Source organism: Ranitomeya variabilis, chromosome 7 (assembly GCF_051348905.1).
Source record: "Ranitomeya variabilis isolate aRanVar5 chromosome 7, aRanVar5.hap1, whole genome shotgun sequence".
Classification (NCBI taxonomy): domain Eukaryota; kingdom Metazoa; phylum Chordata; class Amphibia; order Anura; family Dendrobatidae; genus Ranitomeya; species Ranitomeya variabilis.
This window is the reverse complement of record NC_135238.1, coordinates 153,131,646-153,149,397: the sequence shown is the minus strand read 5'-3', so window position 1 is coordinate 153,149,397 and position 17,752 is coordinate 153,131,646. Positions and strand designations below refer to the sequence as shown.

General features: G+C 42.4%; 1 protein-coding gene across 5 annotated transcripts in view; it reads left to right on the top strand.

The window, feature by feature from the left end:
- The window catches only part of KIAA2012 (KIAA2012 ortholog), a 485,035-nt gene that overhangs the window by 164,110 nt on the left and 303,173 nt on the right, over positions 1 to 17,752 (top strand). For all 5 annotated transcript variants that reach the window (XM_077272089.1, XM_077272092.1, XM_077272094.1 and 2 more), the window contains exon 10: positions 8,217 to 8,408. In XM_077272089.1, the coding sequence (XP_077128204.1) occupies positions 8,217 to 8,408 (192 nt within the window). The remainder of the gene's footprint in view (positions 1 to 8,216; positions 8,409 to 17,752) is intronic.

Here is a 17,752-nt window from a genome sequence, read left to right as displayed (position 1 = left end):
TCCGGAGGAGGACCAGTTAGGAGCACAATTGTCATCAGTCTGGAGGAGAGTTAAACAGCGCCTGTTGAGTGTGGGTGCTAGGTACAAACGTGTGGCTGACAGTAGGCGTGTGCCAGGTCCGGGCCTGAGTGTGGATGACTGGGTGTGGTTATCCACAAAAAACATAAGACTCAAAATACTGTCCCTTAAATTGGGTCCACGGTTTATTGGTCCATTTAGGGTCACTGCCGTCATTAACCCAGTAGCGTACCGATTGGAGCTCCCTACGGTGTATAACATACACAACGTGTTCCACAGGTCTCTTCTAAAGAAGGTGGTGGGTTCTGTGGACGCGGCGCCTATGCCACCTCCAGTCTTGGTGGATGGTAATTTGGAGTTTGAAGTCTCCAAGGTGGTTGACTCTCGTGTAGTGCGCTGCACTTTACAGTACTTGGTACACTGGCGTGGTTATGGGCCAGAGGAGAGGTCCTGGGTACCAGCCTCGGACATTCATGCAGATCGGCTGGTCAGGTTTTTTCATCGTCGCCATCCAGACAAGCCGGGTCCTATAAGCTGTGAGGGCCCTGGGGTCCCTCGTAGAAGGCGGGGTACTGTCATGTCAGACGCTGTTCAGACCAGGTCGTTCGACAGACAGCGGTAATTCCGCTTTTGACCACTATTTGCTCATTGGCGTCGGCTAGATGTTATCTAGCTGTTCCGGGGTTAATTTACCTTATCCTCGGAATGGAAGCTGGGCCATGCCCATTGCCTTTAAATAGTTCTCCTGATCATTGGGCGTCGCCGATTATAGCTTCTGTCTTGTGCGTTGTTATCTCGGTCTGGAGTGGTGAGCTGGTTGTTAAAGATTCGTTGCTGGTGGTGTATTTTCCTTTGTCTTATTTACTCCTTCCTATATTTGTATTTATTTTGCCCTGCACGTTTATAGTGTATTCCTGAGTGACTGCGGCGTGGTGTATATTTTCCTTTATCCTTGTCTGTGCTAACTGTGGGTATTGGTGTATTACCTCTTCACTGGGTGGTGGGCAGAGGTTTCAGCCTAGGGTTGAAACAGGAGACAGGGTGAAGTTCGAGACCTGGACATGCACACCATCAGTGTAAACTCCAGGTAGAGGGTCAGTCAGGATTTCCCTAGTCTGAGGGAAACTGCAGGGGCCCGGGTTATTAGCTCTCGCTCACCTAGTCTCCCCGTGACATTTATGGAAATCATGGGATCCATGGAAATAATGTTGGCCTATTATAATGTCACGGGAGACCTAGGTAGGAAAGAGCTAATAACCCGGGCCCCTGCGATTTCCCTCAGACTAGGGAAACCCTGACTGACCCTCTCCCAGAGTTTACACTGATGGTGTGCATGTCTGGGCCTCCACCCTCACCCTATCTCCTGTTTCAACCCTAGGCTGAAACCACCACCCACCACCCAGTGAAGAGACCACACTCCAATACCCACAGTTAGCACAGACAAGGATAACGGAATAATAAGCACCACGCCGCAGTCACTCAGGAATACACTATAAGTGCAAAGGGCAAAACAAATACAAATATGGGAAGGAGAAAATAAGACAAAGGGAAATACACCACCAGCAACGATACTCCAACTTCTAGCTCACCACTGCAAACCGAGATAACCACGCACAAGACAGAAGCTATAATCGGTGACGCCCAATGTTCAGGAGAACTATTTAAAGGCAGTGGGCATGGCCTAGCTTCCAATCCGAGCACCAGGTAAAATGAGTGCATAGTGGACAAAAGCGGAATTACCGCTGTCTGTCAAACGACCTGGTCTGAACAGCGTCCGACATGACACGTATATCCACTCTGTGACAATTTGAATCTCCCTTTTTTGTGGGGGAGACTGCATCAAAACTCAGGCCCAGTGTATAACACAACACAATGTAAGTGGCAGAACATGGCTGGAAGATATCTGAAAAAATCCAAGGACTGTAGTACAATTTCAATCTCCCTACAATGATCTCGGGACAAGTATGGCAGCAACAAAAAGGACTGCTGCACACAAAAGTGTGGACAAATAAACAAGATAATTGCAGAAAGGATCAACAGGATTTTTTCTTTTAAAAAAGCAGTTGGTTTGCACAGCAGCGTGCAAACAGCAATGCAGCTATCAGGGAGCCTAATAAGCTACAGAGCTGATGCACAAAAAAATAGCCTCCACTGTCCCTGCAAAAAAAGGCGGTGTTGGACAGTGGAAATCGCTACAGCACAAGCGGTTTGGGGGTTAATCTTCCCTCTTTAACTATATCCCTTCTTCTGACGAAGCTGCAGCAACCTCTCCCTATGCTGAGATCGGCAGAAGTAAGATGGCGGTCGGCGTGCACGCTCCTTTATAGCCCCTGTGATGCAGCAGAAAGCAAGTCAATCACTGTCATGCCTTTCTCTAAGATGGTGGGGACCGAGACCTATGTCATCACGCTGCCCACACTCTGCGTCCTCCTTCATTGGCTGAGAAATGGCGCTGAACGCGTCATATGAAACGCGACTTTGGTGCGAAGATCGCCGACCTCATGGCCGATCCCACACTAGGATCGGGTCGGGTTTCATGAAACCCGTCAGTCATTTTCAAATTTCTCAATTTACAGGTAAAATCTCTATTTAGTGAAATCAGATTGTTATATTGCTGATAAGATTCTATGTAGATGGGAGAAGGAGGAGGAGGAAGGAGCTCTGGTTCTAGCTCTTCCCTTCTCCCTTTCCCCCCAAATTTAACCCTGAAGTATTGGTAAAATACTGTATGGCACAAACTATACATTACATAATACATTCCCATCAATTTAAAATTTAGACTTTGGCAACAGTTTCTTCAAAGAAGCCATAAATCATTTTTCTACTTGTCTAATTAGTTCTCTATACTTAGGTGCGAGATCTTTGGGCAATGTACAGTACGTTCTATGCTCATTAAGACAAGCTGAAATATTAATTAAGAAAGAAAAGCTTCAATCCTCTCAATAATTGGCAGAAGTCTCATCCTCACCTATGAGCAACCCTTTTCGACAGTTCTCATAAAGTCTTTCTTAATTTATTACATGGCTGCAGGAATCATTTTAACCATTGGTTTATGAATTGGGACTATTGAAGTGCCAAACTATTGCCTCCATCTTATCATTATTCAAGAATCTATTGCATAAGGTGCAAACACTGGTTAAAGCAGATGTCTGGCCGTAGGCTACAAGTCTGCAGTCACTCTATGTGACTGCAGACTTGTGAATTCTCACATCTCACGCACTGCACTCTGTGAAGATTCTCCGATGCTGGCGCTGGGAACAGGTATTCATTATGACTAGACTGTGTCCAGTTCCTCTCAATACACTTGCATTGGGTGAGTCCACACCCATCTAGTCAGCACGTGACTGAATATATGCTAATCACATACTTGTGGTCACACACCCACCTGCATCGGCACTGGTGAATCCTCTCAGCGCTCAGTGGGCTCGTTGTGAGGATTCAAAAGTCTGAAGTCATATAACGTGACTGCAGACTTGTAGTCTAAGGCCAGACAACCCATTTAATCATATATTATTATCGTACTAAACAAACCCTGTTTGACCCCCTACCTATACGCCCTTCTACTGGTTGAAAGCACTAGGCCACTCCATGTATGGGCGAGACTGGATTGGGAGCCTGTATATTGTTTTGGCAACATCATTTAGCGTTTGGTACACAAAATGAGAATGCTGGCTCTGGGGGAAAATATGTGTAAATCAGATGGTGGTTATAAATGGTATATTCTCTAACTGGGTCGTTGTGACCAGTGGGGTACCGCAGGGGTCCGTGTTGAGACTTATTCTCTTCAACATATTTATTAACAATCTGGTAGAAGGTTTACACAGTAAAATATCGATATTTGCAGATGATACAAAACTATGTATTCAGTCAATACAAGAGAAGATAGTATTCTGCTACAGATGGATCTGGATATGTTGGAAACTTGGGCCGAGAGGTGGCAAATGCAGTTTAACAATGATAAATGTAAGGTTATACACATGGGAGGAAGGAATCAATGTCACCATTACACACTGAACGGGAAACCACTGGGTAAATCTGACATGGAGAAGGACTTGGGAATCCTAGTTAATGATAAACTTACCTGGAGCAGCCAGTGCCAGGCAGCAGATGCCAAGGCAAACAGGATCATGGGGTGCATTAAAAGAGGTCTGGATACACATGATGAGAACGTTATACTGCCTCTGTACAAATCCCTGGTTAGACCACACATGGAGTACTGTATACAGTTTTGGGCACCGGTGCTCAGGAAGTATATAATGGAACTAGAGAGAGTACAAAGGAGGGCAACAAAATTTAATAAAGGGGATGGGGGAACTACAATACCCAGATAGATTAACAAAATTAGGATTATTTAGTCTAGAAAAAAGACGACTGAGGGGCGATCTAATAACCATGTATAAGTATATAAGGGGACACTACAAATATCTCTCCGAGGATCTGTTTATACCAAGGAAGGTGATGGTCACAAGGGGGCATTCTCTATGTCTGGAGGAGAGAAGGTTTTTCCACCAACATAGAAGAGGATTCTTTACTGTTAGGGCAGTGAGAATCTGGAATTCCTTGCCTGAGGAGGTGGTGATGGCGAACTCAGTCGAGGGGTTCAAGATAGGCCTGGATGTCTTCCTCCAGCTCCAGCGTAACAATATTGTATCTTACAGTTATTAGGTTCTTTAGAAGGACGTAGATCTGGGGATTTATTCTGATGGAATATAGGCTGAACTAGATGGACAAATGTCTTTTTTCGGCCTTTCTAACTATGTTACTATGCTAGATGGTTCCTCTGTCTGAAGAACAATTGGAACTTGCTTTGGATACCCCAAGGTTGGTTGCTCATAGCTACTCAGAGAACCACACAACTCTATATCCTACATGATACATATTATACCACAGCCAGGATGAGTAGGGTCCAGCCCCAGTTCCTGGATGAGTACACCAGATGTCTCCAGAGGCCCCAGGGATGTTCTTTCATCTTCTATGGAGCTGTCCGGACATTAGGGGATATTGGTTCCAGGTGATTAGATTCCTACATGTCAGTAAGGGGATGTCTGTAATGAAGGACCCTTGCCACATGTCTTCTGTTTATTGAAACTGAATGGTGCCCAGTGAATTCAGACAGGCTGCTCCTAACTGATTCCTGGTTTATTGCTCGGCAGTGTGTAGCAGTGAATCTTTTCCTTGACTTAAAAAAAAAAAGGAATTCTATACCTAGGGGCTGCTTTGATAAGTTCATTAAAAATTGGAGTAAATGGACAGGGTCCTCACTAACTGTTTGACCCATTTAGGGCGGGTGTGAGTGGGGTGGATCACTATGACTGGTGATGGAGTTTGGAGGGTGATGGAGGAATTCTGGTGACTGATGATTAGTGTGTAAACTTTTTATTCTGTTTTTTTTTTTAATACAATTACTTTGGTTTTGGTTAGTAAGTAGCATTTTTTGGCAGTGTGTTATTTATATAAGTGTTTTTTTTTTCTTCCAATAAAGTCTTTGCTTCCATTTCTATGATTACTTGAACCTCAGTGGAGCCAAACACACAGCAGAAATAGTTAATTTTTATTGCTTTATTGATAAATCTATAGCTAATTAATGTCCAGAATTATAGTGTAAAAGTATTGTATTTGCATCTAATACATTGAAATGCTTTCCTTATTTTCTTCTTTGTAAGCTGAACCCTGGGGCTACTCTGCATATCAAACTGGCTAATTCATTTGCTGTACTGTAGTATGTACGCCAGTCTGCACATTTTTAATAAACTTTATTTGTTTAAAAATATAAAACCTTATACTTGTCATGAATAACAGGGCATCTGCTTGCCCAGCCCCACAGATAAGTCCTTGCTGATTTTCTGTGCTCTCGTGAAGACCAGTGTGGTCACCTTTTACACTAGAGAAATGCAGATAATGCACTTCCACACTATTTTCCATAGGAAGGTGGCCAACAGTTCCCAAAGGTGAATAAATTGGGTAAGCTAATCATTCTCTGTTGGTTTGATTTTAAAGATAGTTGACATGTGACCTATTTGTTGCAGTAATTTCTTAAGTATCATAGGTCTAAGGAGAAAAAGAAGACTTGAACTCTATAGCGCCACCTGTTGAAAGTAGCGATTCTGCAAGTCACAATCAACCCTTTAACAAGTCTTGCAATATGACTTAGGATAATAGAGGCAATTTGCATATTGAGTATCATAGTTATCTTGGTCGAGGTGTGCAATTCATGTATATGCTGCAGAAACAACCTTATTTAGATATATAAACTGGATTTTTTAACATATTTTGTGATGATGAGTTTGCTGCATATCAACATAACCATAAGCCCCCCATATACATTTGAGGAGACTCAAATGAACCTGGGGGACCAACTGACCATTGGGGACAGATAACCCTTTAATGACCTTTGCACTAGCTAATTAAACACTTCAGTACAAATGATAGAGTTGGATCCAATTATTGTGGCTATGTACATGTGTTGTTTCCTGAAACAATAGGAATTAAGGCCCAGATACATTAACACTGGAGTTTTTTGTGCCAGTTTTAATAAGGCTCATGCAGAAATAAGAAGCCCACACCACTTAGAATTTGGCTTCTCTTACTAGTGGCATTTGCCTTCTTTTACATTGCCAGAAATGTTACTCCAGGCAGTAACATTTTTGGCATTTTAAACACCCACACTATTGATGAATTTGACAAGTAACATACCTACGGTCCGTCCCATCCTAACTCATTCTCAGCTACACCTATTTCAGTGGAGTTGGCCGAAACTGATGTATGAGCGTCAAACGTTGCTACTCTTTGTTGCCACTTTTCAAAGTGTTTTATGCCAACTGGCATAAACAATTTGATCAATCAGGGTCTATGAATCTAAACAATTCCCAATGGCCAGGGTGAAAATTGCAAGATTTCTCTTTATTATTACAGATTTTGATATGTAAAAAAAAAAGCCTTTTTTTTTTTTACAAATTCATGTAACGCAAAATCCTGATTTAAACACATTGTCATTTTTTGATGATAGCTTCCTTTTATAAACATGTGCATGCTCAGCCATACTGAGTGTGCATGTATATGGAGAATTGGGAGAGATAGCTGTCATCCAAGCAAGCCATGGGACAACAGTTATCTAAGGTATACTGGCACCTTATTATAGCATTTAAGATATAGTGGCACATAACAAGTATGAGACAGCAGGAGATAGGCCTGGAAAAGATGTGTTGTCTGCCTGCTGGAGGAATATTGCAAATTACTCTATATATGTGACTGAAGTCACGTTGCATAGTAAGGTCTATATTTTACATCAGTCTTTACATCCAATATAAATATGATGAGTTTATGATGTTCAGACCTAAAAACATCTGTAGTGAGTTAGTGCATCGCTAAAACAACATGTCTTCCTTTGATGTGTTAAGCATACTCTCCTGTCTTAGTTGTATAAAGCCTGTGGGAAAGCACTTTAGTAACGCACCACCTTACTGTCATATGCTTTTTATGCTCCTGGGTATCAATATAGCTGAAAAACATTTGTCAAAACAGGTCACTTAAAGTGCATATTTAATGCTTTCAATGTATATAGAAAGTGTATCCAAAACACCAATCAGGTCGTTTTCAAGGAGCCATAGACATTGGTGATTATCCTCTGAGACTCCCACATATTTGAAGAATGGAGGGTCTCTGAAGCTTGTTCCACCCCATTAGGCAGCCACTTAATAACTAGGATCTCTCTGTTACTCAGCAGTTGCTTTCCGTTTTTATAATTCCCATAGAACTGAATAGAGAGTTGCGTCTGCCATTCAGTTCTCTATATGGATTTCAAGGGCTGCTCACCAAGAGGAACTAAGGACAGCCGAGCTCAATATGATTATATCCTGCAGATACGCCATATGCCGCTTGTTATAATGTCATATATAGGGAAAATATACCAAATACAAATGGAAAGTGGAATGAGAGATGATAGAGATTTGTATTATGTAATGTATGTGGGGGGGTTTGTGTTGTATTTATTTTGTTTCAGTTTCTAAAACAGTTTGGATTTATCATTGAGCTTTAGATAAATTAATGCATTCTCCACTGATCGCTGGGCAAGATGCAAGTGAAGTATATGACAAAGAATTAGTCTATATCTTGTGTCAAACTGATAAAGTAAATGTGTCAAATCACGTACCGCATGGTTGATGGTCAAGCATCTAAATTATATTGTTTCTTTCTACAAGGTGGTGATCTTGAAGTCCCAGAAGCCTCTCAACTAGGTTCACTACCCCCAATAAATGGCAAAAAGGGACCTGGAAACCAAACCAGCAAGTCAAACTTAAAGGCATCGAATGCAGGCAACAATGCCAGTGCAATAAACGCAAAAGGTTTGCCAACTGGAATTATTAGAGGATCTCTACCTGAAGAACTGAAAGGTAAAACATTGTGATAGTCTGGGATCTGCAGCCTCTTACAGAACGGAATGCCACATACACTGCACATTGTATTGTACAATGACCAATATATGTGATCTGTACAATTAAGAACATTACATAAATAGAAAAACACCTCTTATTAATAACGCGCATTATGCAAGAAAAGAGAGATCACTGCAAAATCTCTCTTCATTTATACAGTAATATCATGAGTGCAGTAGCCACTATTCTGGAAAATCACATTGATGTGAACTCCGGGAATAAGACCAATCATCTCCCTGGTCAAGCACTCCCTATGAACTTTGGGTGTGTTTGCATGCTCGGTGCTGTAATGTAACTCTTTCCTCGATTAAGTTGCTGGTGAGTTACTTTGCCGTCACACGATCAGTATTTGGTCAGTATTTTACCTCAGTATTTGTAAGCCAAAACCAGAAGAGGAAAAGTATAATAGAAACACGTCACCACTTCTGCATTTATCACTCACTCCTGGTTTTGGCTTACAAATACTGATGTAAAATACTGACCAAATACTGCTAGTGTGACAGCAGCCTTAGTGGGCTGCAACGGGGCTAGTGGTTGAAAGAACTAGAGTAAAGGGGCATTTACACTGCAAGATAATCATCGAGTACTGCTAAAAACACTCATTTTATGATTTTTTGGGTGTGAACAGACTGATGATAACCCTATGAACAAACAAACCACTCAATCATCTGGTGAAATGATCTTTCATACTGCATAAAAGATCATCCTTCCCGGCGGTGCAATGTTCTGGGTAAACAGGACTCAGGCTGACATTTTTCTTTGCAGTACATGTGCACTGAGTGAGTATAGTATAGACCGTATGCTTTGCCTGCCTGTGTAAACGGGTATTCAAACAACCACTGATCAGTAAAAGCCATATATAAAGGCAGCACATTACATTTACAAGTCAGTATTTCTCATAACCGAAACGTGGCTGCACCACCACGAGGAACTTGAAAATCTGTATAAACCTAATATTTCTCACAGGTGGAAGTTTATTACAATTTTAAGATAAAAAAAGACAAGCAATCACTGTCCTTGAGAAAGTATTCAGCAACATTTTAATGGTATATTGAATTCCTGCTTGGTTACTGTACCTGAACATCTGGAGCTCATTTTTTTAATTCCTTAAATAGCTGAAGGTTGACATCTCCCGCTACTGAGAAAGATACTTAGCACTGAAGAATTTATCTTAAACTGTGTTATTTTTTAAGCAAATAACTGAAGTGAGACCTGTGACCTTCTGACTAGTATATGTAAGGTTAGAGATGACCTACACAAGTTTGTTTGTTTTTCAAACCTGCCATAGGGTTCCAGAGATATGGGACCCTACATTTAGAGCTAATTTTTATGGTCTTTATCGATGGGGCGTGTCTCACAGGATTCTCTAGGGGCATGTCTCTAGACCAGTGTTCTCCAACTCCGGTCCTCAAGAGCCACCACAGGTCATGTTTTCAGTATTTCCTTAGTATTGCTCAGGTGATAATTGCAGAACCTGCACAGGCAATGATTCCATCACATGTGCAATACTAAGGAAATCCTGAAAACATGACCTGTTGGTGGCTCTTGAGGACTGGACTTGGGGAACACTGCTCTAGACTGTGCTGCATAATTACCCTGCTATCTAGTGACCTTTTACTTAAGATCATTAACATTTGCAGGAAATAAAAAGGCCTATGTCTTTGAACCATATGGCAAATTAAAAAAAATAAAATGAAAACTAGAATACTCCGGGAACCAGCAGAAATAAAATAAGACAAAAAACTGTCCATTTTGACCAGACTCTTTTTTAAGGGTACTGTCACACAGTCACACTTTGATCGCTACGACGGTACGATCCGTGACGTTCCAGCGATATCCATACGATATCGCTGTGTCTGACACGCAGCAGCGATCAGGGACCCTGCTGAGAATCGTACGTCGTAGCAGATCGTTTAGAACTTTCTTTCGTCGCTGGATCTCCCGCTGACATCGCTGGATCGTTGTGTGTGACAGCGATCCAGCGATGTGTTCGCTTGTAACCAGGGTAAACATCGGGTAACTAAGCGCAGGGCCGCGCTTAGTAACCCGATGTTTACCGTGGTTACCAGCGTAAAAGTAAAAAAAAAAAAACAGTACATACTCACATTCCGGTGTCTGTCCCCCGGCGTCTCAGCTTCTCTGCACTGTGAGCGCCTGCCAGCCGGAAAGCGAGCACAGCGGTGACGTCTGACGTCACCGCTGTGCTTTCCGGCCACTGTGCTTACACAGTGGAGAGAAGCAGAACGCCGGGGGACAGACACCGGAATGTGAGTATGTACGGTTTGTTTTTTTTACGTTTACGCTGGTAACCAGGGTAAACATCGGGTTACTAAGCGCGGCCCTGCGCTTAGTAACCCGATGTTTACCCTGGTTACCCGGGGACTTCGGCATCGCTCCAGCGCCGTGATTGCAACGTGTGACCGCAGTCTACGACGCTGGAGCGATACTCATACGACGCTGCGACGTCACGGATCGTGCCGTCGTAGCGTCCAAAGTGTAACTGTGTGACAGTACCTTTACCAGTACTTCTTATCTTGCAGGTACTTCCCGCAAATGGATGTACTGGTACGCCATGGCGATTATGCGGGCACATGAGCTTTGCCCACACGATTGCCATCAGGAGCTCGGCTTAAGTAGTAGCTGAGCTTCAGCTGTCAACAGCCAGGGCCGGTGCCCGCAACGCTTCTGGCTATTTAACCCTCTAAATGCCACGATCAATAGTGAATGCAGCATTTTGACAGTTGAGAGAGGGGCAGGTCACCCTCTCCCACCCGATCGACACCTCCATGATGTGATCTTGGGGGCCCAATGGTTGCCATGACAGTAGGAGGTCAAGTAAATACCTTATGGTCTGCCAGCTATGGCGGCCTGTTAGACCATGCAAGGAGCATTGTCTAAAAGTCGTTTTGTTCAGAGTAATACAGACAGGTCAAATGCTTTGTGATGCTTGTGCTTTGCAATGCATTAGACCAGTGATCACAGTAATAAAAGTTAAAAGTCCCATAGCCGAACGAAGTAAAAAATGAAAAAAAAAGTTTCAATTATAAAAATATATCTAAAAAAATCACAAAATAAAGACCAAATGGACGCAAACACAAAATTGGAAAAAATATTAGCAATAAATTTGTATATTTATGTAATTTACAAAATGAACAAAAAAGTACACATATTTGGTATCACCAAAGTTCAGAACGATCCAATAAGTAATACTATCACACCAGTCAACCCCTTCAGTGAACAGTGTAAAAAAAAAAAAAAAATCTATGCTTTTTCATCTTCCACTGAAAAAAGTTGACCATTAACATAAATTAACATATTAAACATAAATGGTATGTGTCACTGAAAACGTCCTCTTGTCCTGCAAAAAACAAGTCGCTATACAGCTCTGTCAGTGGAGGAATAAAAATGTAATACCTCTCAGAATATAGCGAGGCAAAAAAAACAATTTTTTCTATAAAATTGTGTTATTGTGTAAAAGTGGTAAAACATAAAAAAATGATATAAATGTGGTATTGCTGTAATTGTACCGACCTGAAGAATAAAGCTGCCTTATCAGCTTTACCACCCAGTGAACGGCATAAAACAAAATCCTGAAAAACTTCAACTCATCCTGCAAAAAAAAAGCCATCATATGACTTGGTCGACAGAAATATAGAAAAATTATGGTTCTCAAAATATAGCAATGTAAAACTATTTTTGTTAAAAATAAGAAAAAAAAAAGGGTTTTCACTTTTCAGTGTATGATAGTAGCAAAACCTGAAACGACAATATACATCTGGTATCGCTGTAATTGTATTGACCCAGTAAAGCCATCTTATCCCTTATACCACACGATGAATAGCATGAAAAATGAATAAAACCAAATCTTGAACTGCTGTTGATTTATTCATTCTGTCTCCCAAAGATCTCAGTATACACATTTATCCTGTACTGTACGTCTGAGCACTTACATCAGGGTTTCTGTTATAGAGAAGCAGCCGGCAGAAACCTGGATATGAGAGACTCAGAGGATTTATAAGACCAATATATGGATCCAGGATTGTTAGGAATGATTAGATGAGATGGACAGAACTATTCATTCCCAACCCCAAATCCAGGAGATGCATCTGGTTTAAAAGGACCTTGTCTGGGAATAGAATAGCGAACACCTCTGGTATTTGGTTCTGTGTATGCAAGGTGGAGGACCTGTGTAAGTTTCTTAGACTCTGCAAGAGGCTGAGTATTGGACTTTGAATATTGAGCAGCTGAACTGCTCTGTTTCTCATACTGCTGTATGGACTCTTTGTTTTGTTACAATATAGAGTAGTCAGCTCACCTGGGTCTCGCCATATCCATACCCGCACGGAAAAAAAGGCTGAGCAACCAGTCCAAAATATATGAAACATCCAGCTGGATCACGTTTGTTTCATATATCTTTGTTTTGTTATTTCTTTCTGCTGAAAGTTTATGAAGTTAATAAAGTTTCATGTTTGGGCAAGAAACTGTGTGCCTGTGTCAATGCTACCAACTTCCCATGAGCTAAATCCCTACAATTGGTGTTTTGGATGCGGGCACAGAATCCCAAGAAGCCCAGATGATTGCTGGATAAAGTATGTATGGTATTGGGCGAAGGCTGCATCAGCATTGCAAACATGGTCAGGAAGTATGGGAGAGCTTTTGAAGCAAATAGTCCAGATGCTGCAACAGCAGACCCAACAGGAAACTCAACAAACTCCTGGTGCAACAGTATTAGGCCATGTGCACACGTTCAGTATTTTCCGCGTTTTTTTCGCGTTTTATCGCTATAAAAACGTGATAAAAACGCAAAAAAAACGCTACCATACGCCTCCTATTATTTACAGTGTATTCCGCATTTTTTGTGCAAATGTTGCATTTTTTTCCGCGAAAAAATCGCATTGCGGAAAAAAAAGCAACATGTTCATTAAAAATGCGGAATTGCGGGGATTCCGCACACCTAGGAGTGCATTGATCTGCTTACTTCCCACACGGGGCTGTGCACACCAAGTGGGAAGTAAGCGGATCATGTGCGGTTGGTACCCAGGGTGGAGGAGAGGAGACTCTCCTCCACGGACTGGGCACCATATAATTGGTCAAAAAAAAAGAATTAAAATAAAAAATAGTCATATACTCACCTTCGATGGCCCCCGGAGTGTTCCCGCCTCTCACCGCTGCATGCTGCCGCTTCGGTTCCTATAGATGGTGTGGTTCAGGACCTGCGATGACGTCGCTGTCTTGTGATTGGTCGCGAGACCGGTCATGTGACCGCTCACGTGACCGCGACGTCATCGAAGGTCCTGAACCACACCATCTATAGGAATGGACGCCGCTGAGGATATCGGCTGTCTGCAGAGGGTGAGTATAACCATTTTTACATTTTTTTTATTATTTTTAAACATTCTATCTTTTACTATAGATGCTGCATAAGCAGCATCTATAGTAAAAAGTTGGTCACACTTGTCAAACACTATGTTTGACAAGTGTGACCAACCTGTCAGTCAGTTTTCCAAGCGATGCTACAGATCGCTTGGAAAACTTTAGCATTCTGCAAGCTAATTACGCTTGCAAAATGCTAAAAAAAAACGCGAAAAAAATGGGAAAAAAACGCAAAAAAAAAATGCGGATTTCTTGCAGAAAATTTCCAGTTTTCTTCAGGAAATTTCTGCAAGAAATCCTGACGTGTGCATATACCCTTAACAGCAGCAGCATGAGTTTGATAGTATATTCCCTGTAAAGGGGCAGATGAAGTCACTTTGGATGCTGACTAGCCAATAATCTCACAGTGTCTATCTTTTTACGTGTCTTTTTAAGCATTCACAAAAGCACGGTCTACCACAATTTTGTGCACCTCTAAAAATGACATCGCTGAACAGAAGCCAGACGGAGTCCAGAGTAACTCTGCGGCCTCATTATAGTGAACGGATCCCTTGGGGGTTTGTTGTGAATTTGGTTTCTGGGCTCCCCCGGTGGTTTCTGGTGGTACTGCACTTGTGTGCTTCATCTCCTCTGTTCACCTGTTTCCATCAGGATGTGGGAGTTGTCTATTTAGCCTTGCTCCTCAGTCATTTCTATGCCGGCCAACAATGTTACCAGAAGCCTTTCTGTTGCATGTTCCTGCTCCTAGACTACTATCAGCTAAGTTGGACTTGTAGTCCTAAGATTGTTTTGCATTTTTGTTCCAGTTCTCTGTGTTTGAATATTTCTGAGGCTGGAAGCTCTTGTGAGCTGAAATTGCCACTCTGGTGTCATGAGTTGATATTAGAGTCTTAAAGTAATTTCAGGATGGTGTTTTGAAAGGGTTTTCAGCTGACTGTGAAGTTCCCTTTTCTGTCTTCCTACTATCTAGTAAGCGGACCTCAATTTGCTTAACCTATCTTCATACTTCGTATGTCAATTTCCTCTAAAATCACCGACAATATATGTGGGGGCTACTGTCTGCCTTTTGGGGAAAATTTCTCTAGAGGTAAGCCAGGTCTGTATTTTCCTCTGCTAGGGTCAGTCAGTCCTCCGGCTGGCGCTGGGCGTCTAGGGATAAAACGTAGGCACGCTACCCGGCCACTGTTAGTTGTGCGGTAGGTTTAGCTCACAGTCAGCTCGAGTTCCCATCTTCCAAGAGCTAGTCCTTTTGTATGCTTTACTACGGTCTCTTGCCATTGAGAAGCATGACAGTTTGGCCGGCCAAGGGTTAAAATAATTGGCAGAAGAAAGGAGAGAAAAGAAGTCTGCAGAGAATTTTTTTTTTTTTTTTTTTATTTCTGAGTTTGCTCATTAGTTGATTCTCTTGCATCTCTGCTTACTGCAGCCTTCGTCTCTCTCTCCTTCTAATCCTTGAATGGTTCTGATTTCACCTGATTAAAATGGATCCTCAGAGTTTAGCTATAGGTTTGGATAATCTCGCTATGAAGGTTCAAAGTTTACAGGATTTTGTAATTCATGCTCCTATATCTGAACCTAGAATTCCTTTACCTGAAGTTTTCTCCGGGGATAGATCTCGCTTCCAGAATTTCAAACATAATTGTAAATTATTTTTGTCTCTGAGATCTCGCTCCGCTGGAGATCCTGCACAGCAGGTCAGGATTGTAATTTCCTTGCTCCGGGGCGACCCTCAGGATTGGGCATTTGCTTTGGCACCAGGGGATCCTGCGTTGCTCAATGTGGATGCGTTTTTCCTGGCTTTGGGGTTGCTTTATGAGGAACCTCATTTAGAGATTCAGGCTGAAAAAGCCTTGATGGCCCTGTCTCAAGGGCAAGATGAGGCTGAAATATACTGCCAAAAATTTCGTAAGTGGTCTGTGCTTACTCAGTGGAATGAGTGCGCCCTGGCGGCGAATTTCAGAGAGGGTCTCTCTGATGCCATTAAAGATGTTATGGTGGGGTTCCCTGTGCCTACAGGTCTGAATGAGTCCATGACAATGGCTATTCAGATTGATCGGCGTTTGCGGGAGCGCAAACCTGTGCACCATTTGGCGGTGTCTACTGAGAAGGCGCCAGAGATTATGCAATGTGATAGAATTCTGTCCAGAAGCGAACGACAGAATTTTAGGCGGAAAAATGGGTTATGCTTCTATTGTGGCGATTCAACTCATGTTATATCAGCATGCTCTAAACGTACTAAGAAGGTTGATAAGTCTGTTTCAATTGGCACTTTACAGTCTAAGTTTATTCTATCTGTGACCCTGATTTGCTCTTTATCGTCTATTACCGCGGACGCCTATGTCGACTCTGGCGCCGCTTTGAGTCTTATGGATTGGTCCTTTGCCAAACGCTGTGGGTTTAATTTAGAGCCTCTGGAAGTTCCTATACCTCTGAAGGGTATTGACTCCACGCCATTGGCTAGTAATAAACCACAATACTGGACACAAGTAACTATGCGTATTAATCCGGATCACCAGGAGATTATTCGCTTCCTTGTGTTGTATAATCTACATGATGTGTTGGTGCTTGGATTGCCATGGCTGCAATCTCATAACCCAGTCCTCGACTGGAAAGCAATGTCTGTGTTAAGCTGGGGATGTCAGGGGACTCATGGGGACGTACCTTTGGTTTCCATTTCGTCATCTATTCCCTCTGAGATTCCGGAATTTTTATCTGATTATCGTGACGTTTTTGAGGAGCCTAAACTTGGTTCACTACCTCCGCACAGAGATTGCGATTGTACTATAGATCTGATTCCGGGCAGTAAGTTTCCAAAGGGTCGTTTATTTAATCTATCTGTGCCTGAACATGCTGCTATGCGGGAATATATTAAGGAGTCCTTGGAAAAGGGACATATTCGTCCTTCGTCATCTCCCTTAGGAGCCGTTTTTTTCTTTGTATCTAAAAAAGATGGCTCTTTGAGGCCGTGTATTGATTATCGGCTTTTGAATAAAATCACGGTTAAATATCAGTATCCTTTGCCACTGCTTACTGATTTGTTTGCTCGAATAAAGGGGGCCAAGTGCTTCTCTAAGATTGATCTTCGTGGGGCGTATAATTTAGTGCGAATTAAGCAGGGGGATGAGTGGAAAACCGCATTTAATACGCCTGAGGGCCATTTTGAGTATTTGGTAATGCCTTTTGGTCTTTCAAATGCCCCTTCAGTCTTTCAGTCTTTTATGCATGACATTTTCCGTGAATATTTGGATAAATTTATGATTGTGTATCTGGATGATATTTTGATTTTTTCGGATGACTGGGACTCTCATGTCCAACAGGTCAGGAGGGTTTTTCAGGTTTTGCGCTCTAATTCCTTGTGTGTAAAGGGTTCTAAGTGTGTTTTTGGGGTTCAAAAGATTTCGTTTTTGGGGTACATTTTTTCCCCCTCTTCCATTGAGATGGACCCTGTCAAGGTTCAGGCTATTTGTGATTGGACGCAACCCTCTTCTCTTAAGAGCCTTCAGAAGTTTTTGGGCTTTGCTAATTTTTATCGTCGATTTATAACTGGTTTTTCTGATGTTGCTAAGCCGTTGACTGATTTGACTAAGATGGGTGCTGATATTGCTGATTGGTCCCCTGCTGCTGTGGAGGCCTTTCGGGAGCTTAAGCGCCGCTTTTCTTCCGCCCCTGTATTGCGTCAGCCTGATGTTACTCTTCCTTTTCAGGTTGAGGTCGACGCTTCAGAAATCGGAGCTGGGGCGGTTTTGTCGCAGAAAAGTTCCGACTGCTCCGTGATGAGACCTTGCGCGTTCTTTTCTCGTAAATTTTCGCCCGCTGAGCGAAATTATGATATTGGTAATCGGGAGCTCTTGGCTATGAAGTGGGCTTTTGAGGAGTGGCGTCATTGGCTTGAGGAGGCTAGACATCAGGTGGTGGTATTGACCGACCAC